Genomic DNA, 20,810 nt, shown 5'->3' with positions numbered 1-20,810 from the left:
CAGTGTAGAACTTTAAAATCACACAGACAGCACCTAGATGTGACCATGTGCATGATTTGTTTTAGCTGTTTCATTCCAATCAGCACACATTGATGTATCTGAACACTCCCATTCTTGCAGGAAGCCTTTTATTAATTGAAACAGTTTGAAGGATGTAGAGTGCAGCTGGACCAACTTGTAAACTCCTCATTTCTATGAGCTGCAGGCACTAGAAGGAGAGCCACTAATCATCCACTCTCCTTCATGAGTTTAAATGTGTCAAACCCAGCTGACACCAAAGCTGCCAATCAAACGTCTTGATGGTGATTTGAGCTTTATACACACTGTGGTGCAACAGTAGACACACACACACACACACACATAACAGACAACACCTGTGATATGTGTGATTTCGTAGATGCATATTGTCATGTGTATTTCTAGGCATTGTATGAGTTTGTTTGGATACCTGCATTATAGATGTTTTCTGTTTTGGGGACCTAGGAAAGCATTTTTCTCTTCATGGACTGAAGTCCTAAAGCAGGTGATAAATCACTGCTGTCCTTGTAAAGATGTGAACACATACACAGACAAAAAGAACCTTGAATGTTCTCTGCATTAATTCTTTGTTATTTTTGCAGGTACAGCTCATGAGTCATTAGTGTTTCCCTGACTTTACTGAGTGACATCCAACTCTCCTCCACATATACGTATACATGTCTAGGTGTAGGTGTGTGAGCCTCTGTCATTTACACCTCTGATCTGAATACCACTTCAGTTCCAGTTGTGAATGCAGTTACAGTGAGACAGCATTTCATAATTGAGGACAATGATCATGATCTTGCTAGTGTGGCACATGAATGGGGTCATACGTGGCTCACAGTGTCCACACAGCAGCCCAACAGCACAGAGGTGATTGGAAATCACATGATTTCTAAATCGGTTTATCCCGTGAGTTGGCTAGTGGATCAGAACAGAGGCTAAACCTCTTGTTGTTTTTATTGTGGGTTATAGGGATTGGAGACAGAAACTGTTGGCTTCAGAGTGGAGTAAGACATGTATCACCCAGTAATGCTGCTCCATACTTATCTGTCCTCTGTGTCAATACTTTACCTTGCTTTGAGCCTAATTGCTTTCTAAATGGGTGCCAATAGAGTGTGCAAGAAAGTTTTGAAAGTTACAGGAACATATAGATACCACCTTCCTAAATTGCTAGCTGGCCTGTGACTGTTGTTGGCAATCCATGGCAGATCCCTGATGATTCCTTGATCTGTCCTATATGTTGCAGGAATCTTATCTGCTGTGATGCTGATGTGAATGCAACACTGACCTATGAATGACATTGTGCCACTGGCAGTTATTGTATTGTCTACATTTTTTCATTGTTAAATCAAGGCTGTCATGTAATGCTTTTGTATTGAGACAGCTACTATAAGAGTCTGTGTCACTCTTTCATGATTCCAGTGCATCACACTTTACTGCGCTCGAGGCTGCAGACCAATCAGAGTGTCCATGTTGACCCTTGTCCACTGTCCACTGTGTCAGAACTGGACAGTTGTGTAATGGAAGAAGATGGCCTGCTCTGATGAATTTTTCTTTTACATCACATGCACAGCCAGGTGCATGTGCATCATTTATCTTGGGAAGACAGGGCTATGCACTATGGAGTAAAGGCAGCCAGCAGAGACGATGTGATGCTCTGGGCAATATTTTGCCACCTAGACATTGTAGAAAGCCAGGTACACTTCATCATGGTAGCAGTATTCCCTGTTTGCAGACTTCTCAGCAAGATAATCCACCCAGACGTTCTACAAAAATGGTTCAGGTGTGGTTTGAGGAACACAATAAAAAGTTGAAGGTGTTGCCTTGGCCTCCAAAGTCACCATATATCAATCTAATCAAGCTTTTATGGGATGAAAAAGCAGGTCCAGTCCGTGGAGGCAGTACCTCACAACTTACAAAAATGAAAGGCTCTGGTGATAACATCTTGGTGTCAGATGCCAGATGACTCCTCATAGATCTAATGGAGACTCAGAGCTGTTTCGGTGGCAGAGGGGGACCTACACAATATTCAGAGGGTGTTTAATGTTTTGACTGATCAGTATTTAGGTCATGGTTATGTTAAATTTACAAGATGGTATGAATAAGAAAGTGTATTACACAGTGTTTGCTATATATCATTTGTCAAATCAAAAAACTAGGTGATTTTATATCAAGTCTGGGACTAATGGGCAAAATGATGGAGGAAGAAACCAGTAAGCACAAAAAGGCTGCGCTCAGGATGTCTGACACTGTTGCTTAACAAAAGGGAAAAAAATGTTTAAAAATCATTCTTGTGTGAGATTCAAGTACTGCTTCACAGTGTTTCGATGCAGTGGACACACAGATGCAAAAATTTGCCTAGTGCATTTCAGGGACTGTAATTTCTGTGGCAGGTCATTTCAGTCATAACAATTTGCAAAGCTGTGAAAAGCATAGAGTGTTGAGACAATTAATCAGCCATTTACAAAACAGAGCTGTGTTTGGCCATGTGTGATATCATGAGCATTCACAGAAACAAAACAGGTAGTTCTTTTTGTTTGCACTTAATGGACCATTGGTCTGTATATGTGCTGACAGGTTCATAAGAGACAGCTTAGGTTGTTATAAACTCAAATGCAATTTCAGTACAAAATGAGCACCAAAATTGCACTGAGCCATCTAATCAGCACAAACAATGAGACTTCCACTCTTCAACCACGTCCTGCAAACAGCTAACACAGTCCCAGTGTATCTGCTGTAGCTGTTTAGTTGTGCACCTAAGGAAGTAATCATGGTCAACATCATGTACACTCTTATATATAGTGTCAAATTTTGAATTAGGGCAGCATGGTGCTTTAGTGGTTAGCACTGTTGCCTCACAGCAAAAAGGTTCCTGGTTTGAAACCACTGTTAATTTCGTTGAGGAAGTATTTTCATTATAATTTTCGTCAACGACAAATTTTCACTGACGAAAATGAAACGATAACTAAATAAAAATTAAGTGATGATGACGAAAACTAAATAAAAATATATTGACAATTTGTTGACTAATAAAAATGAGACGAAAATGTGAGTGAGGGACGTTTTTAGAAAAGATCCAATCAGAATTAATCTTCTTAGACGCACATTTGAAAAGTAACTGATCCACCTAGTGACGCTGGATGTGCGAGTACACGACATCATCATAGCCTACACTGGGTTTGTGTCTGACTTAAACTATAATGAAATGGCAACAGCTGGAGAAAACAAAGAGAAGATATATGGGTCAGTTTCACGTTTGATGCAATGGCATTACTGCTAAATACAGTTTTTCTCTTAAATATTTTGGAGTTGCTCTTTTGCTTTAAAGAATGAAGACTGTCATATGCAGGTTATAAACAATGCATATCTAAATTTTGGTCTTTTATGGAAAGGCCATAGTCCATATATATTTAATGAAACTTGTTTTTAATTTAATTTTAATTTAGAATATTTTGTATATTACAATAGTTTTAATAAATTACACTTAAATTAAACCCAATATATTTTAGTCGACTAAATCTACAGTAGATTTAGTCGACTAAAGTCTTATGCTATTTAGTCGACTAAAACTAGACTAAAACTAAAACAAAGCAGATGACTAAAATATGACTAAAACTAAAATTGCATTTTAGTCAAAAGACTATGACTAAAACTAAATTAAAATCTGCTGTCAAAATTAACACTGTTTGAAACCCATCAGGGGCCTTTCTGTGTGGAGTTTGCATGTTCTCCCTGTGCTTGTGTGGGTTTTCTCCAGGTACTCTGGTTTCCTCCCACAGTCCAAAAACATGTATGTCAGGTTGATTGGTGACTCTAAATTGCCCATAGGAGTGAGTGTGAGTGTGTGAGGTTGTTTGTCTCTATGTGGCCCTGTGATGGACTGGTGACCTGTCCAGGGTGGACCCCTGCCTTTCACCCAAAGAGAGCTGGGATAGGCTCCAGCAGATCCCTGGGACCCTGGTTAGGAATAAACAGGTATAGATGATGAATGGATGGAATAAGTTGAGGATTATTTTCATATGAAAATAAGAAACAGTGAATGAATGTAATCTTTTTTATAATATGCCAAACTGTGAATTTTGTGCATCAGTTTATATGATATCATTGTAGTGCTGGTTTCTCTCAGCACCTCTAGGACTGATTGCATTACAGTGCTCCCAACTAATAGTCTGCTCAAAGTGCTTAATGTTTTTCTTAAACAGATCCAAATAGGAACTCATTGGAGAGAAACTCCGCACATTTTACAAGTGTTCAGTGAATAAAACATGCAGACCTAATTTATCACTAATACAAAAAAACTACAACACTTGAGTTTGACCTTTACTAATTAAATACCATACAATGAATTATTTCTGGTAGTTTTGTGAATAAGATTTTAAGATTAACATTTGAGAGTATTAGTTTCCAATATTTCACCTGTGTTAATATTCATCTGTTAATATAATCTTCAACGAAGTCTTGGAATGATACAAACATTTACAAAGGAAAGGCTGCATATATCCTTAGCCACACTACCGATTTTCTACCCACTCCATTCCCTTTGAATCCTACCGTCCTCACACTACTAGTTCTTGGCTCCAGTGGCTGCTTCTACAGATGTGATCTATCAAAACCATCTCCAGTGTGGGAGGCGTCCAACAGCCCAGCCAGTCATGTCTCATATCCTGTTGAGCCGGCAGGAGAGGATGTGAGCTGAATGAATGGCAGATCAATGAAGTGGATCTCCGTTTTCCAATTAACATTAAGTTTGCTGACTACCACAAAACTTCACTAAATTATAATTCATGTCATCCCATTTTTATTTGTATCTTTCAAAGAATGTGGCATGAATGATTGGAACCTCTCTATGATGCAGCATGAATACCAATCTTTCATCCCGTGCTCATTCCCCACCCCTCACTTTTCCTCTCCCAGGCTGATCACACTGTCTGATCTGCTGCCACAGTGAACTCTGTAGAATCCAATAAACAAGATATTGGCACAACTAGATTTTCATGCTCATGTCATGTCTTCAAATTAAAGAGGCCTACAAGTAAGGAAGACAAATTCATCAGAGCTGGAATAGATAAAATCAGATAAGTGAAAGCCAATAAATTAATTTATATTATATTATGTTACGTTTTGCATAACAATTTATTTTTAGTAAACAGATCAATGTATTGTAGCTAAGCCACAAACCACAAAAAACATTGTTTCCATAATGGCACAGTCCAACTCTTATAAATATTAAGATTAACACACCTGTAGGAATTTTTTATTCTAATTATTTTTTAGCTGGTTTGATATTTCATATGGCTTGCTGGTATTCACAAGTTGTCTTTGAAGCACATGCACATGCAGCTGAGAAACAGGATACACACTTCTCACCCATGGACTTAATGTTCTGGGAAACAGAGCCAGTGTGAATGAATAACAATTAGCAGAATATGCTAATGTCAGTATCCCACTTTCCCTTTAGATGGTGTTTGTACACACCCTTATTGCTCTCTCCCTCCTTCTCTCATTCTGCTGCATATCAATGGTTGCTCATCGCTCCAGGCCACTGTCTCATTGCACCTCCTCTGCCATTTTTCAGCCCTCTAAATGAGGCTTAGCCGGTGCTTTGCTGCAGAGCTGACTGCACTCTGCTCACCTTGTTTAGTCAAGATTTCCCACCTGAGTGAGGAGTGCTGTTTGATCTCATTTATTTAAAATCATCTGATGTTATTTAGTCTGTATCTCTTGGGCTTCTGGAACTTGCAGGTTGGTGCTGGCCAGCTCCAAATATGTTTGTGTTTTCACCCTGTGGGCAGTTTTGAGAGTCCAGCTTGAGGAGACACTGCAAATTTTTTCTGGTCTGCTATATTTTGTAAATAGTGGTGGGTTTTTTTTTTTCTATGCTGTAGTAATTTAGCTAAGAATATATTTTTGGGGGTAATTAGTTAACATTTTTTAACCAATACACTAAGACATTTTTTAATTATTTTGTGGGATAAACATAGAAATCACAAAGTCAAACATTTTTCTTAACTGGAGACATTGTCATCAAAACAGGAGCAAGATGCTATTAATATATTGCCTTTTCCATGCATTCACATATGTAGTTTGGTATAAGTTATATTATTATAATAATCAGTTTATTAATAGATAAACAACAGGGAAGTTTCTACGACTCTAATGTTGTCTAATGCTAACATCTGTTTCAGTTGCAGAGGACGATGCCATGCAAACAGTTACAGATTTATGCTTTACCTTTGTTTAAAAACTGTCTCTTCACACCTCTTGATATAACAAATACAGACTGTTCAATCATATTAAACTGCTGGCAGAAATGCCACATGGCTTCTTGCAGCCAGTAGCTGCTATTCAATTGAAACACAGCGGCTGAGAGAAAGCAAAGAAAAACAGCATAAATCCTGAATCCCGTCCCTCCCTCTCTCTGTGTCTGTGTCTTTTGGGCTATTTGTTCAGAGCAGTAGCTGAGGAATTTGGGTGATGCTGTCTGATTCAAATGGGATCAAAGCAGCAGTTCATATCAGAGCTGCCAATGGGACAGATATCAAAGCACCAAGCAGACACACATGAGCACATATCCAGTCAGCACACACAAACAAACACAAAGTGAGGCACTGTCTGCACATTTGGCAAGAGATCCCAAAGAAACATACAAACACAAATACACACACAAGCATATAAACACAAAGCAACACTGTAGACATATGAGGTGTTTTTTTTACAGATTGTTGATGGCCAAGAGGCAAAATGTTTTCTCCTGTCTGTAGGTAGGGTTAGTTTCTACCTTATTTTAGCTTACTATTGCACTTTATAAATGCAGTACTAATTTTTGGAATTGCCATTTGTGTTAAGTATATACTGTGTGCAGAGGTGAGATGAGTCCCAGAGGCTCTGAAATATCTGCCTGACTTCAGACAATGGATTCACATAATATGAATGAAAGTCTTTATATTTCTTCTAGTTGCACTTTCTCTCAGTTACTGTTACAGGTACTTTTGTGCTCTGTCAATTACTCTCTCTTTCTGTTTCTCTGTTCTGCTCTCTCCACTTGTTTTTTTGCTGATGTCATTTTTCAGGCCACCAAGCAGCTGCAGGATCTCCACACTCTTGCTGTTTGTGTTTACATCAACAGCTTCAGAAACATACACATCACTGGTTTTAGCAAGTACTTTCTCTGAGTCAGAGTGTGAAGGATTTTAATATCCTCTGAACCTGCCTCCTATTCCTTTGTAGTGATGCACTGATTTTAAATATCATCATCCCTGCCTACCTGCAGAGGACGTGCACAGGCATAATGGCATCCACCTGTGTTGATGCCACAATACCTGCGGGTGCATAAACACACATATTGTTGCTTCCTGCAAGCACATTGCTACACATGCATATCCTCCCTTAGACAGACACAATGTAACATAACATGTAGGACAAAGTAACAGCTTTTTATTTCTATTAAAATCACCAATACAGCATTTTACCACAATAACTGTACCACATCCAGCTGACCAGAATTTCAAGCCTCAGTATCTTCAGAAGCTTCTTCTCCTTTCAGACAATCATCTGACAGTTTGTGTAAAATCGGAAATCTGCAGCAGCAGCTACATGTCTGTCCATACATTGGCGTCTTCTGTGTCTTTCAGTATTGACTTTGCCCACAGATGGAGAGTATCACCTTGATCCCACTCAAAGGATGATTATTGATAATGATTTAGAGAGGAAGTGAGAGCAAAGGGATCTACACACCCCAACATCCAGACTGCACATCCCCGGCCTCGTGGATTCAGTTAATCAGTGGGATCACAATGGAATTATGCCCTGGACTTTAGGGTGATGCACACCCATGTGCATACTGACATGAAGTGAGAAGGCAAAGGTTCTTGTGAATCAAGCTGAAACAGCAGTGTGTTATACACCATATATCCCAATGAGCTTAATTACAGAACTCATTCAATCCCCTCAGCATATAACTGCTTTTGTATTCAGCTGTCATCATTATCCGGCACTTTTATGTTTAATAGTGTTTATAGCTGAGCTTTCTTGCCCTGGGATGTTTTGGCTTCAGGCTCCTCTGTTATTGCTCTGGGATGTCTTATCCTAATGCGGCATACATGTGTAATTAAAAGGCTAGATAAAATATATTGTGGGTTAAGAAATTATAATTTAGCTGAATTTTGAAATTGTTTCACGGCCAACTTTTGTTCAGTCACACTGAGGTAAACTCCTCCCAGGATGGTATTATGGTTGGTAAGTTATTCATTGTAGAATTAACTGTCACTGGGCCCATCAGTTAATGCATAGTGCTGTATTTCATCTTTATGGCTGCGATCTCCACATGCAGTCTGTTATCCTCACGCCTACTCCTCACACCCTTCTCCAGCATAAAGTTCATCCCATCTGTTTGTGCACTGTTACAGTGTGGCTAGTGTAATTTGCAAAAAACATTAAGGTATCTTTGAATGATCTTTGATTACACTTCTAATGTGGATCCAACAAGATACAGTCAAAGTAATTACAAAACACTTTTACTTCACACATTTGTGACCTCAGTATCAGCATATATTTTGTAAATGGTCATCCTCTATTTTATTACAGTTAAATAAGAAACATGTCGCTGTTGGATATCAAGTTCTAATGTGAAATAAAGACTGAGAGACTTCAAATGTGACCAAGTATCAAAGTAAAGACATGGAGGCAAACTCCGAGCTTGAAAGCAGGTGGTGAGCCATTCTTCTCTCCACCTCTCCATTGGTCAAAGCAAACTCAAGGGTAGCATAGACAAAAACTCTATGCTATAAATGGGACAGAATGGATGAGTAAGAGAGAGGAGATGGATGCGTGCATGCAGCTGGTGTGTGTGTGCATTTGTGTGCCTAGTATCAGTGATTAATCGTCATTCGTCTCCCACGCCCTGTCTGCCAGACTGAGCTGGGTAGAGTGTTGTTTGCGCTGTACCTCTATGTGTCTCATGTGAGAGCTCATTTTCATTTAGTCCAGTTAAATGTCCCCACACTCAGTAGCAAAAGAGGATGTGAGATCACAGGTCCAACGGAGATAATAAAGACATATTGAGCAGAGTGATCATAAACAATAAACATTCTGTGAGAGCAATGCAGCAATTTGTAGTCTAGTCTAGTTTAAAACAGACTGATGGCATATCACAAGTGTTAATATAGATGCCAGCAGTAATGACCACATTGTCTGACATATGTATATGACAAGAGCCACCATATGTGAAACCAAGAAACAACAGAGAGGAATAGGAACATGGTGCATGATGAAGTTACACTGCTGGGTTCAAACCATCTTGCTGTCACAGGTTGTGTGTCTACTGTAGATCACTAGACCACCAGGACACCACAGAGATAGACACTTAACATTAAGTGAGCTCTGTGTACATGCTGAATTGAAGGGAAAGGGATTGATAACCTTAATGACCTGGAACCGTTACAAATTACTGTGCTGTGATCAGTGTGTGTCATTTTAACCACCTCTCCTTAGAACCCAGTCAACAGCAGCAGACGTCAAAGACAAGTGGATGAGAGACACTCAGCCCATGTTCCCCTTTTTGACCCAGGACCTTTTGTTTGAAGTCACAAGCTTTATGTATCGAGTGCTTTAACTGTCAAATATTTTAGGAATTTTAGAGAATTTTGTTTTTCCGCATATTTTGAAAGATGTACCACTGGTTTCAGCAAAGCCTACAGCTTTCCATATAAACATGTTTTCTTTTAATGAAGCACTTCAGACATTTTTCTCTGAAAAATTAGAAAGAAAGCAATCACCTCTAATGACCACACTGATAACTTGAAGAGATGTTAATCTGGGGCAGCTTCTAAGTAACTAAATCTCCATATAATATTGATCACATAAGAAGTGCACTCTCTCTGTATATAGTGCAATAGAAAAAATAATCATTTTTTAAAAAAAGCTTCCATGTGCGCCTATTGTGTAACTTCTAAAATCCTTTTATTTCAGTATTTTTTCATTTCCTGGCTGAGGTGTTTGATGACATTAAGAGGATAAAATTAGGTTTCACACATAGACTAACCTATAAAAATGGAAGTGGTGTCAATTTAATGAGATTTAAGTACAATCCCAAGCATTGTAATTATTGACATTGAACAAATTAAATTTGTTGCCATATTTGCCTCTTTCAGCCTCAAATCATGTTGGCTCTTCGTGATTTTGGCTCAGTTGCTCAATTAAAGGGTTCAAGGACCTGCAGATTTCAGTTTCCACACTCAGTAGCCAGATGGAGAAACATTTGAGTGGTGCGACATATAAACGCAATCTCTTCTGCACATTGCTGCAGAACTCTGCCTCTCTGCATGTTCCCCTTAAAATCCTATGTGGTGCTCAGGCTGTGCAGAAACAGGAGGCTGAGAGCCGATTATCTCACTTTACCATATGCTCTATATATCCAAGCTGAAATATATGTAAATATAGTGCAGCCTGTGTAAACCTGTCTGTGTAGCTTAGTCATTTCATTATCGGAACATTATGGTCCCATGGAGGATTTCAAAGCAATCTCTAATCTGTTATAATTTTGAAGAGACCTGCATCCTAAAATGACCCACTAGTACAGCTGAACAACAACAAATACTGTGACATCTGGCCAGCTGTGAGAGGAAACATGTCCTAAGGTAATTGTATCAAATGCTGGATTACACTACACTGAACGAATGCTCTAACTTTTGGATTGATAAAGGTTTTACCATATTCCTCTAATGATTATCAACATCTATAAGGGATCACATGTCTTTCAAATGTCGTAGTGATTAGTCATTACTCATTATGAAGCAAATTAAAACTCACATCTGGAGATAATAGGACAATATACTTAACAAAACGAACTGAGGTGAGTTCTAAAAAATTGGTTGTGATGTAAGATGATTATTGTATTGCAGTAAAATGACAAAGGCACAGTCTTAATACTCCTGTTACTGTACAGTGGTAAAGGTCGGATCTAGTTAGTGTGTGTTAAATGCACAGATATCAAATTGTCAAGTATCAGATAGCTTGAAGAGTTAAAAGAGGAATTGTAAAAGCATTATGTAACATTTCTGAATCAAAATGTGTTTACTAAACTGTCTCCCTTGTATACACATAGATAATGTTAGATATCTAAGTTTCTGTTCATTTTAAAAAACAATATGTAACGGTCAAGGTTGAATCCTACTCTCACCTGATAAACTGATAAAGTATTGGTAGAGAAACCGGACACCTTGTGAGAGGTTTGTATTTCACTTTGGTCCCTCTATGTTCTGTCTGTGAGCACTTGTCCTGATATAATTCATTTCCATTCTTCCGTACTGCGCCATGGGCTCTCCCAGCTGCAGACCGACACATTCATCTTTAACATCCTGGATGGTGAAGTTCTGAAGAGAGAGTAGGGTGATAAAGGAGAAGAGAGAAACAGAGAGAGAGGGTGAGAGTAAAAATGACAGGTTTAGGTCTTGAAAGAAAAAGCTTGTAGGAGGAAGAGATGGCTGAGTAAATTGCCTGACCACTGCCTGGAGCTCAGCTGCTCCTATATTTAGACGCAGGTAGGTGAAGTGAATGTAGGAGAATACCTTACTGTGAACCTGCAGTAGCTGCTCAGGATAAATGCTGCATTGTAGCAGAAATACAATTAAAATTGCTTGAAACTTAAACTGCTATGAAACACACACTGCATATAAATGTGTGTCCAGTCACAGAGGTCTGTTCACTTAATGACCGTCTGTTCTGTATGAGAGAAACTGCCAACCACTGGGTCATATATGAAATTCAGTGTTAACAGTGTTAAAGAGTATAAAGACCCTGCTCATTTAGGTTGAAACTTGGTAATATTACCTGTATTTATACACACACAGTTTTATGTATTATATTTTCAAATGTTTATATTTGTACTGAATGCATGTGTCTGGAAGGAAGACAAACAGGAAAGGAAAAGGAAAAATAAAAGAAATACTCTGATAAAACAATAGAGAAAACCCCAAAAAACAGAGAGGAGTGGAGTCGAGTAGAACTAAGTATTGCTAGTGGAAAGTTCAGTTTTTCATTACTCTCTTCTTCCCTCAAAAAACTTTTTTAGTGTGTGTTTGATTCACACTACACAATAATAGCAAGCAAGACTGTGTTAGATATAATAACTCCTCCAACCTTTTAAAGACCTCACAGCTTGAGGATTTTAACTTCTTATCATGAGCTTTGTAGTTCTTTTGTGAGGCAGCAAACATCAGACGCTTTGATCTAACCCTGGATGTCCGAACAATCTGCGGTTTTTCCCCCTTATTTTCATCTATTAACAAGAAGAGTCACAAAGTAAGTCTGTAGAAGAGAATAGGGTCTAGCCCCCCAACCCTTTCTCCTCTCCCTTTGCACTTCTCTCCCGTCTCTGTGGCAGCTTCAACAGAAGCTGAACCAATTCATTAGAAGGCTCAGAAAGTCAATTATGGTAATAGTTCTTTTTGCCAGTGGAAGTGGACTCTCAGGAATGCCAGATACTTTTTGTTAGACTTCATATCCTTTTTATATATTCTTCTTTATGTTTTATGTAGACCTCATCTAGACGTGCAAATTGATCTTCTGAAATATAGTGAGCAATGAGGCTGGAGAGGAGATGATAAGAAATGAGGCATTGGACCCGAGGCCTCAATGAAGAGTTTTGTTAAGGCGAGTGAAGAAATGATGGAGGATGGGTGGACTCAGTTTCAGAAGACCATCCCAAGGAATCCCTTTTATTTATTCATGCAGCAGCTGAGCATCAAGGAACCTCCCAGACTCATTATGAAATGTGTATTTGCAGAAGCTCAAGCAGCAGGTCTTGCTTGAAAGCCTCAGCTTATCCACTCCACTCGCCTCTCTTCTGCCTCTCTTTTTAAGATCAGATTACTCTGGGGAAGCAATATCATGCTTCATTCATCTTCAGATGCTATAAATAGGCTCTTAAATTGACATGACTCCCGTACAGTGCTTCTCCAATCATAGCTGAGCGCAACCATAACCAGGAGTAGCAGACCTGTAAAGCTCTGGATTTCTCAGCATGTTGAGGTGATCTGCATAGGGCTGCAGTGAGAGGAATACCTGTCATTTAAAAATGTTGGAGCAAAGCTTTAGGGAATAGGTTAAATTCCCTTGTGATCCTAATTAGGAATAAGTAGGTACAGATAATGGATGGATGGATTAAATTGTGTCTCTGCTATAACAAACACTAGAAACATTATCATGTCTGGCTAACTACTGTACCTTTCTTCTAACATTAAGATAAGGAGGATTTTAATGCCTAACTGCAATTTTTTCAGGTTATAGTGAATATTAGATTCATTGTGTAGTAAATTTCTATTGTAGGAATGGAGCCGACTCTGTATCGGGTATTTGGAATAGCATAAATAGTGGGTTTTTTAAAATATTAATTTCATAATTTTTTTTTTTATTATTGAAGAAAACAAAACAGTCAATAGCTGTGTAAGTGTAGTGGGACTGCTTGCACTGAGATGACAGAAACCTATTAGTTTAGCCTATTATTATTGTTTTTGTCATTATTTAACCCGTCTCTATTTCTTTCCACTTGTATATATATATATTTTTTTAACTTGTGTATATATTTTTGGCTTATGACAAGAGTCACTATGCCAGAGTCAAATTCCATGTCTGTCCAATATACTTGGCAATAAACTGGTTCTGATTCTCAACAATACCACTGCAGTCAGATTAAAATATAGGCAAAATGTAGTGCATTGCTATGCCTGTCTTCCCTGCCTGTCTTCTCTTGTTTTCTTGTTGGACACACAATATGTGAAGCAGAATATCTTTGACCAGGATGAGATTAATGTTAGTCTACGTTAACTCTCACTCCTCAGTCAGCACATAGTCACATAGTTGCAGATATCACACTGAAGTAATGGAGATGTATTTGTAGCCATTCTAGCACAGTTGCTGTACCTTTATTTCATTGTAGAAGATAACAATAGTTTTGTACATAAATACATTTCATATCTTTTATAACGCCTCCACACACACACACACACACACACAGATGTATCTGTGAATCTCCTTAAAAAGCCACTTATTTGCTTCGGAGCAGGGCTTTAAATACTGACAGTCTGACAGCAAAGACAAAACTATATTCAAAGTCCCCTATGACTATTACTGTATTAGTATACATTATTATTTTAGGAAAGACATCATTCTTTTTAAAATGACTAAAAAGTCTGTAGGGTCTGTTTGTTCACACTTTCATAATTAAATACACTCAAGCAGATTTTAATGGAGGTTTTGGCTTGAAGTCAACATTATAAGCCTGGTGTAATTATAATTAAATCTGATTGGTGCCAGTTTTTTGCCATCTGTTCTTTTTGACTTAATGTGACTTTTTTTTTCCTTTCCTCCCTCCTCCACTACTTCTTTCTCTCGTCTTCAGGATATTGAGAACACAATCCCTTGAATGGTATTATAACAACGTGAAGATTCGCTTCAAGAGGTTTGGCAGTGCCAAGGTTTTGAAGACTCTGTACAGAAAGCACATTATTGAGAGAGGAGCACTGTCTGATCTTCCAGGTAACTTGAATCACTTATCTTTTTCTATTCAGCTGTGCATGGCCTCTGTGTATAGTTAGATTGCTGTTTTGGCCAGAGGAGTAATTATACGATTTCTCTATTTGAAAATAAACATGCATTAACGGCATTAAGACATTAAGAGTACAAACAGACAAGCTCACTTGACTAGTCATTAGTGTGTTTTGTTAAATGATCACTGACGTTGTTTCACACATTTTCTTCTCTTGTTGACGGATTCACTTAATTATTTTTTCAATCAGAAATAAAGATTTTCCACAGACAAATATTCAAACACTCACAGATACTCATATACACGTCTCTAGGGTTAGGGTTAGGGTGGTTAATTGTGACATAGAACTATTTGTATTTCACTTTCCATTAAGTTTAATTCTAATTAATTTTATTATATATTTGATTTGTAGAAGAATCACCTCCATTAAAAAAATACTCCTGTTTGCTGTTGTATATGTACATGTGATGTGAATTTGTATGTGATGTGGGTATGCTGGTGTTAAAGTGAAATGTCTCAGTTGTGATGGTGACAGACTACTGGTGAAATGAAATTTCATCCTGCCAGTTAGTCTCTGGCTCTGGCCACTTTGCGTCTTCATTGACTTGTTTCTCTGAAGGACTATAGCAGGGCAGCTTTTATTCCACCTCCAGATAACATTGTGTAGACCAAGCTGTTACATGATCGGTCTGCCAGTGTGGATCACTACAAAGCATTATTTCAGACTCTGGTACATGGGATTAAATGGATGAAGGGAGCAAAGGGGATAAATCAGGTCAGACTTGAGGCAAAATTGGATGAGACTGAAATGACAGGATGTTTAGGAATACACTGTGACACAACTGGGTGCTGTTTATTTTGTCTGTAATGAACAGGCTGAGTTGGTAGGCATAAGTCATATGGACAAAGTTAATGCCATCATAAATATAAGAAATTATGCCTGCGATCATGCAAGCACAGTCACAGTATAAATGTCTGGTAATGCTAGCAAATCTGTGCCTATAATTACTGCCACATTAATGCATGTCTAGCCATTGCAAAAGCTTATATAGCTTATATGGCTAGAAAATAATCTGATTTGCTTTACAAGGCATCTGAACATATATTGGTGAGAAAGTGTTTATGTTTATGTAGTCTAATAACATGGTGTGGCAGTGGAATAGGAGATAACTCTAAGAGAGTTGAGCACACCTGAAGTGTTCATACTTTGCAGATAATACAGAAAACAAAAAACATGAAACAAATTGTTGTAACATAGGGAGCTAAGCAGTGAAGTGGCTTTATTGCTGTAATTGCTATGATACTGTATTAATGATTCATAGTCATAGTCCATTACTGACTGGATTTCCCACTGACAAGCATTTTTGACATTTATGTATTTTTTTGATAGAAAGATTATTGTAGTGAAGAATTTTTCCTGGGACAATCATGGTTTTTGTTGCACCCAGCTTCAGCTGTGGTGTATGAGCGAACAAAAGGATTCTCATCCCATTCACTTTTCTGTCCCTCCTGCCCCATTCGCCCTCCACTCATTTTCCTCTATTTTTGTCTCTTATATCATCTGTAGAAAAAGAGGAAGGATTATGTGACCCACCTACTGGTGTCTCAGCTCACAGATAATACCACTTCCAGTTCTCAAATACTCATGTTCCCACTTAACTGCCTGACTTGCTATATGATCATAGATATACTGTGAGGTGTATAAGTCCCACATGTTCCACATGTGTTTCTAGACATCAGAGACAGTCAGATATTTTTGGCTTGTTCAGAAAAACCTCAGATTTATTGGCTGCCAAAGATGTTTCTTAAAGTTATGGTATATTTTTCCATTTAATCTGTTTTTTTAGCAAACAATGTGATATGTCAAATGTTTCAACAAATATATTACAGAAACAGATTATGATGATGTACATTAAGGGTGTTGTGCTTTCAGCTAAGTATAATACAATGAGATTATACCATAATAAAATAACTGATTGGAAAAAAATCCATATGTTGCTCATTAACAGATTGATGTTACAGCAGCTTGCTCAGAGCATCTCTGTACCCCAGAAACCTTAATATAATTCTCCTCTCTTGCATTGAAAAGCGGCCAATTTAAAACTACTTCCTATTCACCAATGATTTATCTGTTTTATTTACTGTCACAGGGCCAATGCTGATGAAATCAATTCCACACAAGGGTGAAATGTCAGCTGACATGACAGTTGGTGAGGGAGATAGGGCTGTTTCACATCAATCATGTGCCCAGACAGAAAGTATGACCTTCAAACAAACAGGAATAGAACAGGCAGCAAACAATTTGTGTTTTTGTATCAATTGTCCCCAATGCAAGGGAGTAATGCTCCAGTGTGGTCTGCAACAGATATCATCAAACCCTCTAGATGTGGTATTTTCGTTAATCATGGTGAAGCCATACTACAAAAATGACCAAAAACGTATTAGAGAAGAGCCCTGTGATGGACTGGTGACCTGTCCAGGGTGTACCCCTGCCTTTCACCCAAAGAGAGCTGGGATAGGCTCCAGCTGACCCCTCTGACCCTAATTAAGAAGAAGCAGGTATAGATAATAGATGGATCAATATTAGAGAAGATGGAAACATGTAGACATCCTTCATTTACATTTCTCTTAGCTTCAGTTAAATGGATCCACAGATTCCAAGCACTGATCCAGTGTGTATCAACTTAGTAGGCACATGGATGGTGTCATGTTTTTAAAATGAAATATCCAGTCACTTGGAGTGTTAGGCATGTCAGTATGACTAGAAATAAAAATAAACAACTACTTGACTCACAAGAGCTCTTTTAAATACATCACACTGTGTTTGTTATGATTATAAAATTGAAGTGTAAAACTGACAGATAGTTTAATGTAGGGTTATATGCTGGAAAAACTCAGTGACCTAAAACATAGTCAATAAACAACTGCCTCCTATTAAAGTCCTTTTTCATTCCACCAATCCAAGCCAGACCTCCTCTCTACACAAACTTTATCACACTGTCAACAATGTCAACTGTTATTTAGGTGCAGCACAGCCAAATGAAATCAAATGCCTTAATGAAAACTAGGACCAGTATTGTTTCATAACTGTTAAATGAGTATGAGCAGAGTATAGAGCAGGAGAATGATGCATGTGAAGTACTTATGTCAAGCAGTGACAATTAGAGATGATCCACTTCTGTCCAATGAGTGGCTACAAAAACTGTCTCAATTTTCCACACTGAACTACAGTGCGGAAAATTGGATGTGGCTAATTTAGTGAGTCAGTGCCAGGAGGACACAAGCCTTGACCTTGAGTCAACTACTCTTCCTCCACACCAAAACAGGGAAGCTGTTCTAACAAACCACAAAGATCTTTTGATTCACTTGTACCAATTTAAGGCTTTTTATAGAGGGTATTGAAAAATAAACCCACTGTATTCTAGCTCAAATATTTCAGGGACCCATGGGCAGATTGTCTCTTGGTGACTCAGCATTTCAATCAGTCCAAATAGTCAGGTTCATTTTTCAGTTGTTGGGCTTTGGGCTAAATTGTTGAACCACACAACAATTCATGTCTGTACTCACACACATGAACAAACAATGAATGCTCATGACCACCTGGACAGTCAGTAATATGAATAGAACTATTTCAGTTTTTAAAAGATTGTTATTTTGACCTATAATACCCTAATTGATTTGACCTATAGTTTATCTTTATGTCTAATTTAAATTACACTGGCAGTATCTCCCGAATGAATTGAACAAATTAACTGAGAGCAGGTCTGTTTACTTTTCACTACCACCCAGCCTGTCGTGATATAAACAGACATCTTGTCAATTCAACCATTGTTCTGAGTATGTTTATGTAAACGTGTGAGCTGCCAGATGCTGCACTGTAATTGAAGAGAAACCGTCTGGACTCTCATTGCTCCGTCTGCAATGCTGCTGGCACTTCAGGAATGTCAAATCTAAGTGTAGCTTTATTGCCTCATTTGTTTATGCACGTTCATTGTCTTGTTTTTTCCTATTTACTCTTTTTATTTTATTTTTTTATTAACATTTTGGGAGGAAAATGAGACGATGTTGGAATTGCAAGATTTTCAGTAGTCTGTTTTATTATAATTAACATTTCATTTTGGGTTCAAATTAAAAATATTTTTTTCCAAGAATCACAAGATTGTATAATTACATCAAGCACTTCTAACTCTAGTGCATCTTGGCAGTTTTCCACCCAAAATGAACAAAAATAGTAAAATGTAACTATTAATAATCAATGTGTCTTTTTAAATTTTGTTAAATATAAAATTTGTAGGGCAGCATGGTGGATCAGTGGTTAGCATTGTTCCCTCACAAGAAGGTTCCTAGTTCGAAACCTAGTATGGGACCTTTCTGTGTGCAGTTTGCATGTTCTCTCTGTGCTTGTGTGGGTTTTCTCCAGGTACTCTGGTTTCCTCCCACAGTCCAAAAACATGTATGTCAGGTTGATTGCTGACTCTAAATTGCCCATAGGAGTGAGTGTGAGTGTGTGAGGTTGTTTGTCTCTATGTGGCCCTGTGATGGACTGGTGACCTCTCTGTGGAAAACAACAATTAGAAAATCACCACTTTTTTAGCTGGGTTTATACAGTTAATGATCAATGTTTAAGGAATGTATCATTGTCAGAGATCTATACTATATACTATACTGCGTTTGGCATGTTTAAAGCCAGAAAACCAGCATTTCTCTTCTTCTGTACCTCAAAAGTATAAAATCACCTCAAATTGTTGTATTAAATTTACATGTGATCATTTTGCTCTATACAGAGTTCAACCTACAACCTGTCAGTGACAATGCAAAAGGAAAGTTATTGTCTGAAATCTCAATTTAATGCTCACTGTAATGAGGGTGTAGAATATAAATGATTAATGTACCTTTTATTAAAACCAGTGTTATACAATAATTAAAGTAGGTGCTAACTTTCCATCAAAAAAATTTATTTCTTTAAATTTCAACCACAGTCATTGACAAAACTCACATCAAATCAAAGCAAAAAGGTTAGAGCCCAATATTATGAATCACTAATTTGACTCAAGGAGCTTCACAATTTGTACAGTACTCTATACAAATCAAATCAAATAAGGGAAAAACTTCAAAAACCCTCTAATGGATAGAAACATATGGAAGAAACTGCTAGAAGAGAATACATTACAGTTTAGTTGTTAGTAACAGGAAAAGAAATCTCATTACCAACATGCATTTGTGTCTTGTCCATTTTCTCTTTACAGAAAGGTAATGTAGTTCATGCAGACAACAACACACATGCACACACTCACTTATACACCCTCACACCTCACATACACAGGCCACCACTGTCGTCTGTGCAGTTACCATGGCGATATCGAGCAATTTCCTTCACTCTTCTAAGTCGCAGAATGGCAAGTGCTTAGGAGTTAGGGTGAGACACTGGTGATGGTGACATTGAAGATGGACATTCGGCTGAGGAATGTTCTCGTTTGAGACACACAGACACACACACAGAAAAGAGAGAGAGAGTCATGTCTCACTATAGTTGTGAGGACACTCATAGATATAATGCATTCTCTAGACCCTAACCCTAACCATCACGACTAAATACCTGTCCCTAACCCTAACCATCACGACTAAATACCTAACCCTAACCCTAACCATCACGACTAAATACCTGTCCCTAACCCTAACCATCCCAACTAAATACCTGACCCTAACCCTAACCATCCCAACTAAATACCTGACCCTAACCCTAACCATCACGACTAAATACCTGTCCCTAACCCTAACCATCCCAACTAAATACCTGACCCTAACCCTAACCATCACGACTAAATACCTAACCCTAACCCTAACCATCCCAACTAAATACCTGACCCTAACCCTAACCATCACGACTAAATACCTAACCCTAACCCTAACCATCCCAACTAAATACCTGACCCTAACCCTAACCATCACGACTAAATACCTAACCCTAACCCTAACCATCACGACTAAATACCTGACCCTAACCCTAACCATCACGACTAAATACCTGACCCTAACCCTAACCCTAACCATCACGACTAAATACCTAACCCTGACCCAGGGGTCTCCAATCCTGGTCCTCAAGCACTACTGCCCTGCAGGTTTTTCAACTATCCCTGCCCTTGCAGTTTCTGATTAGCTGAACACACCTGATCCAGGTAATCAGCAGTGGGTAGGGCAGGGATATCTGGAAAACAAGCAGGACAGTAGCACTCACAGACCAGGGTTG

At 38.3% G+C, this 20,810-nt stretch overlaps 1 protein-coding gene across 3 annotated transcripts in view; it reads left to right on the top strand.

The window, feature by feature from the left end:
* myripb (myosin VIIA and Rab interacting protein b) overlaps positions 1-20,810 on the top strand; it is an 89,821-nt gene that overhangs the window by 46,373 nt on the left and 22,638 nt on the right. For all 3 annotated transcript variants that reach the window (XM_026292472.1, XM_026292470.1, XM_026292471.1), the window contains exon 3: positions 14,417-14,553. In XM_026292472.1, coding sequence (XP_026148257.1) covers positions 14,417-14,553 — 137 coding nt within the window. The remainder of the gene's footprint in view (positions 1-14,416; positions 14,554-20,810) is intronic.

This window comes from Mastacembelus armatus, chromosome 20, assembly GCF_900324485.2.
Source record: "Mastacembelus armatus chromosome 20, fMasArm1.2, whole genome shotgun sequence".
Taxonomy (NCBI): Eukaryota; Metazoa; Chordata; class Actinopteri; order Synbranchiformes; family Mastacembelidae; genus Mastacembelus; species Mastacembelus armatus.
The sequence above is the reverse complement of the archived record's forward strand: the minus strand, read 5'-3'. Positions and strand labels throughout refer to the sequence as shown.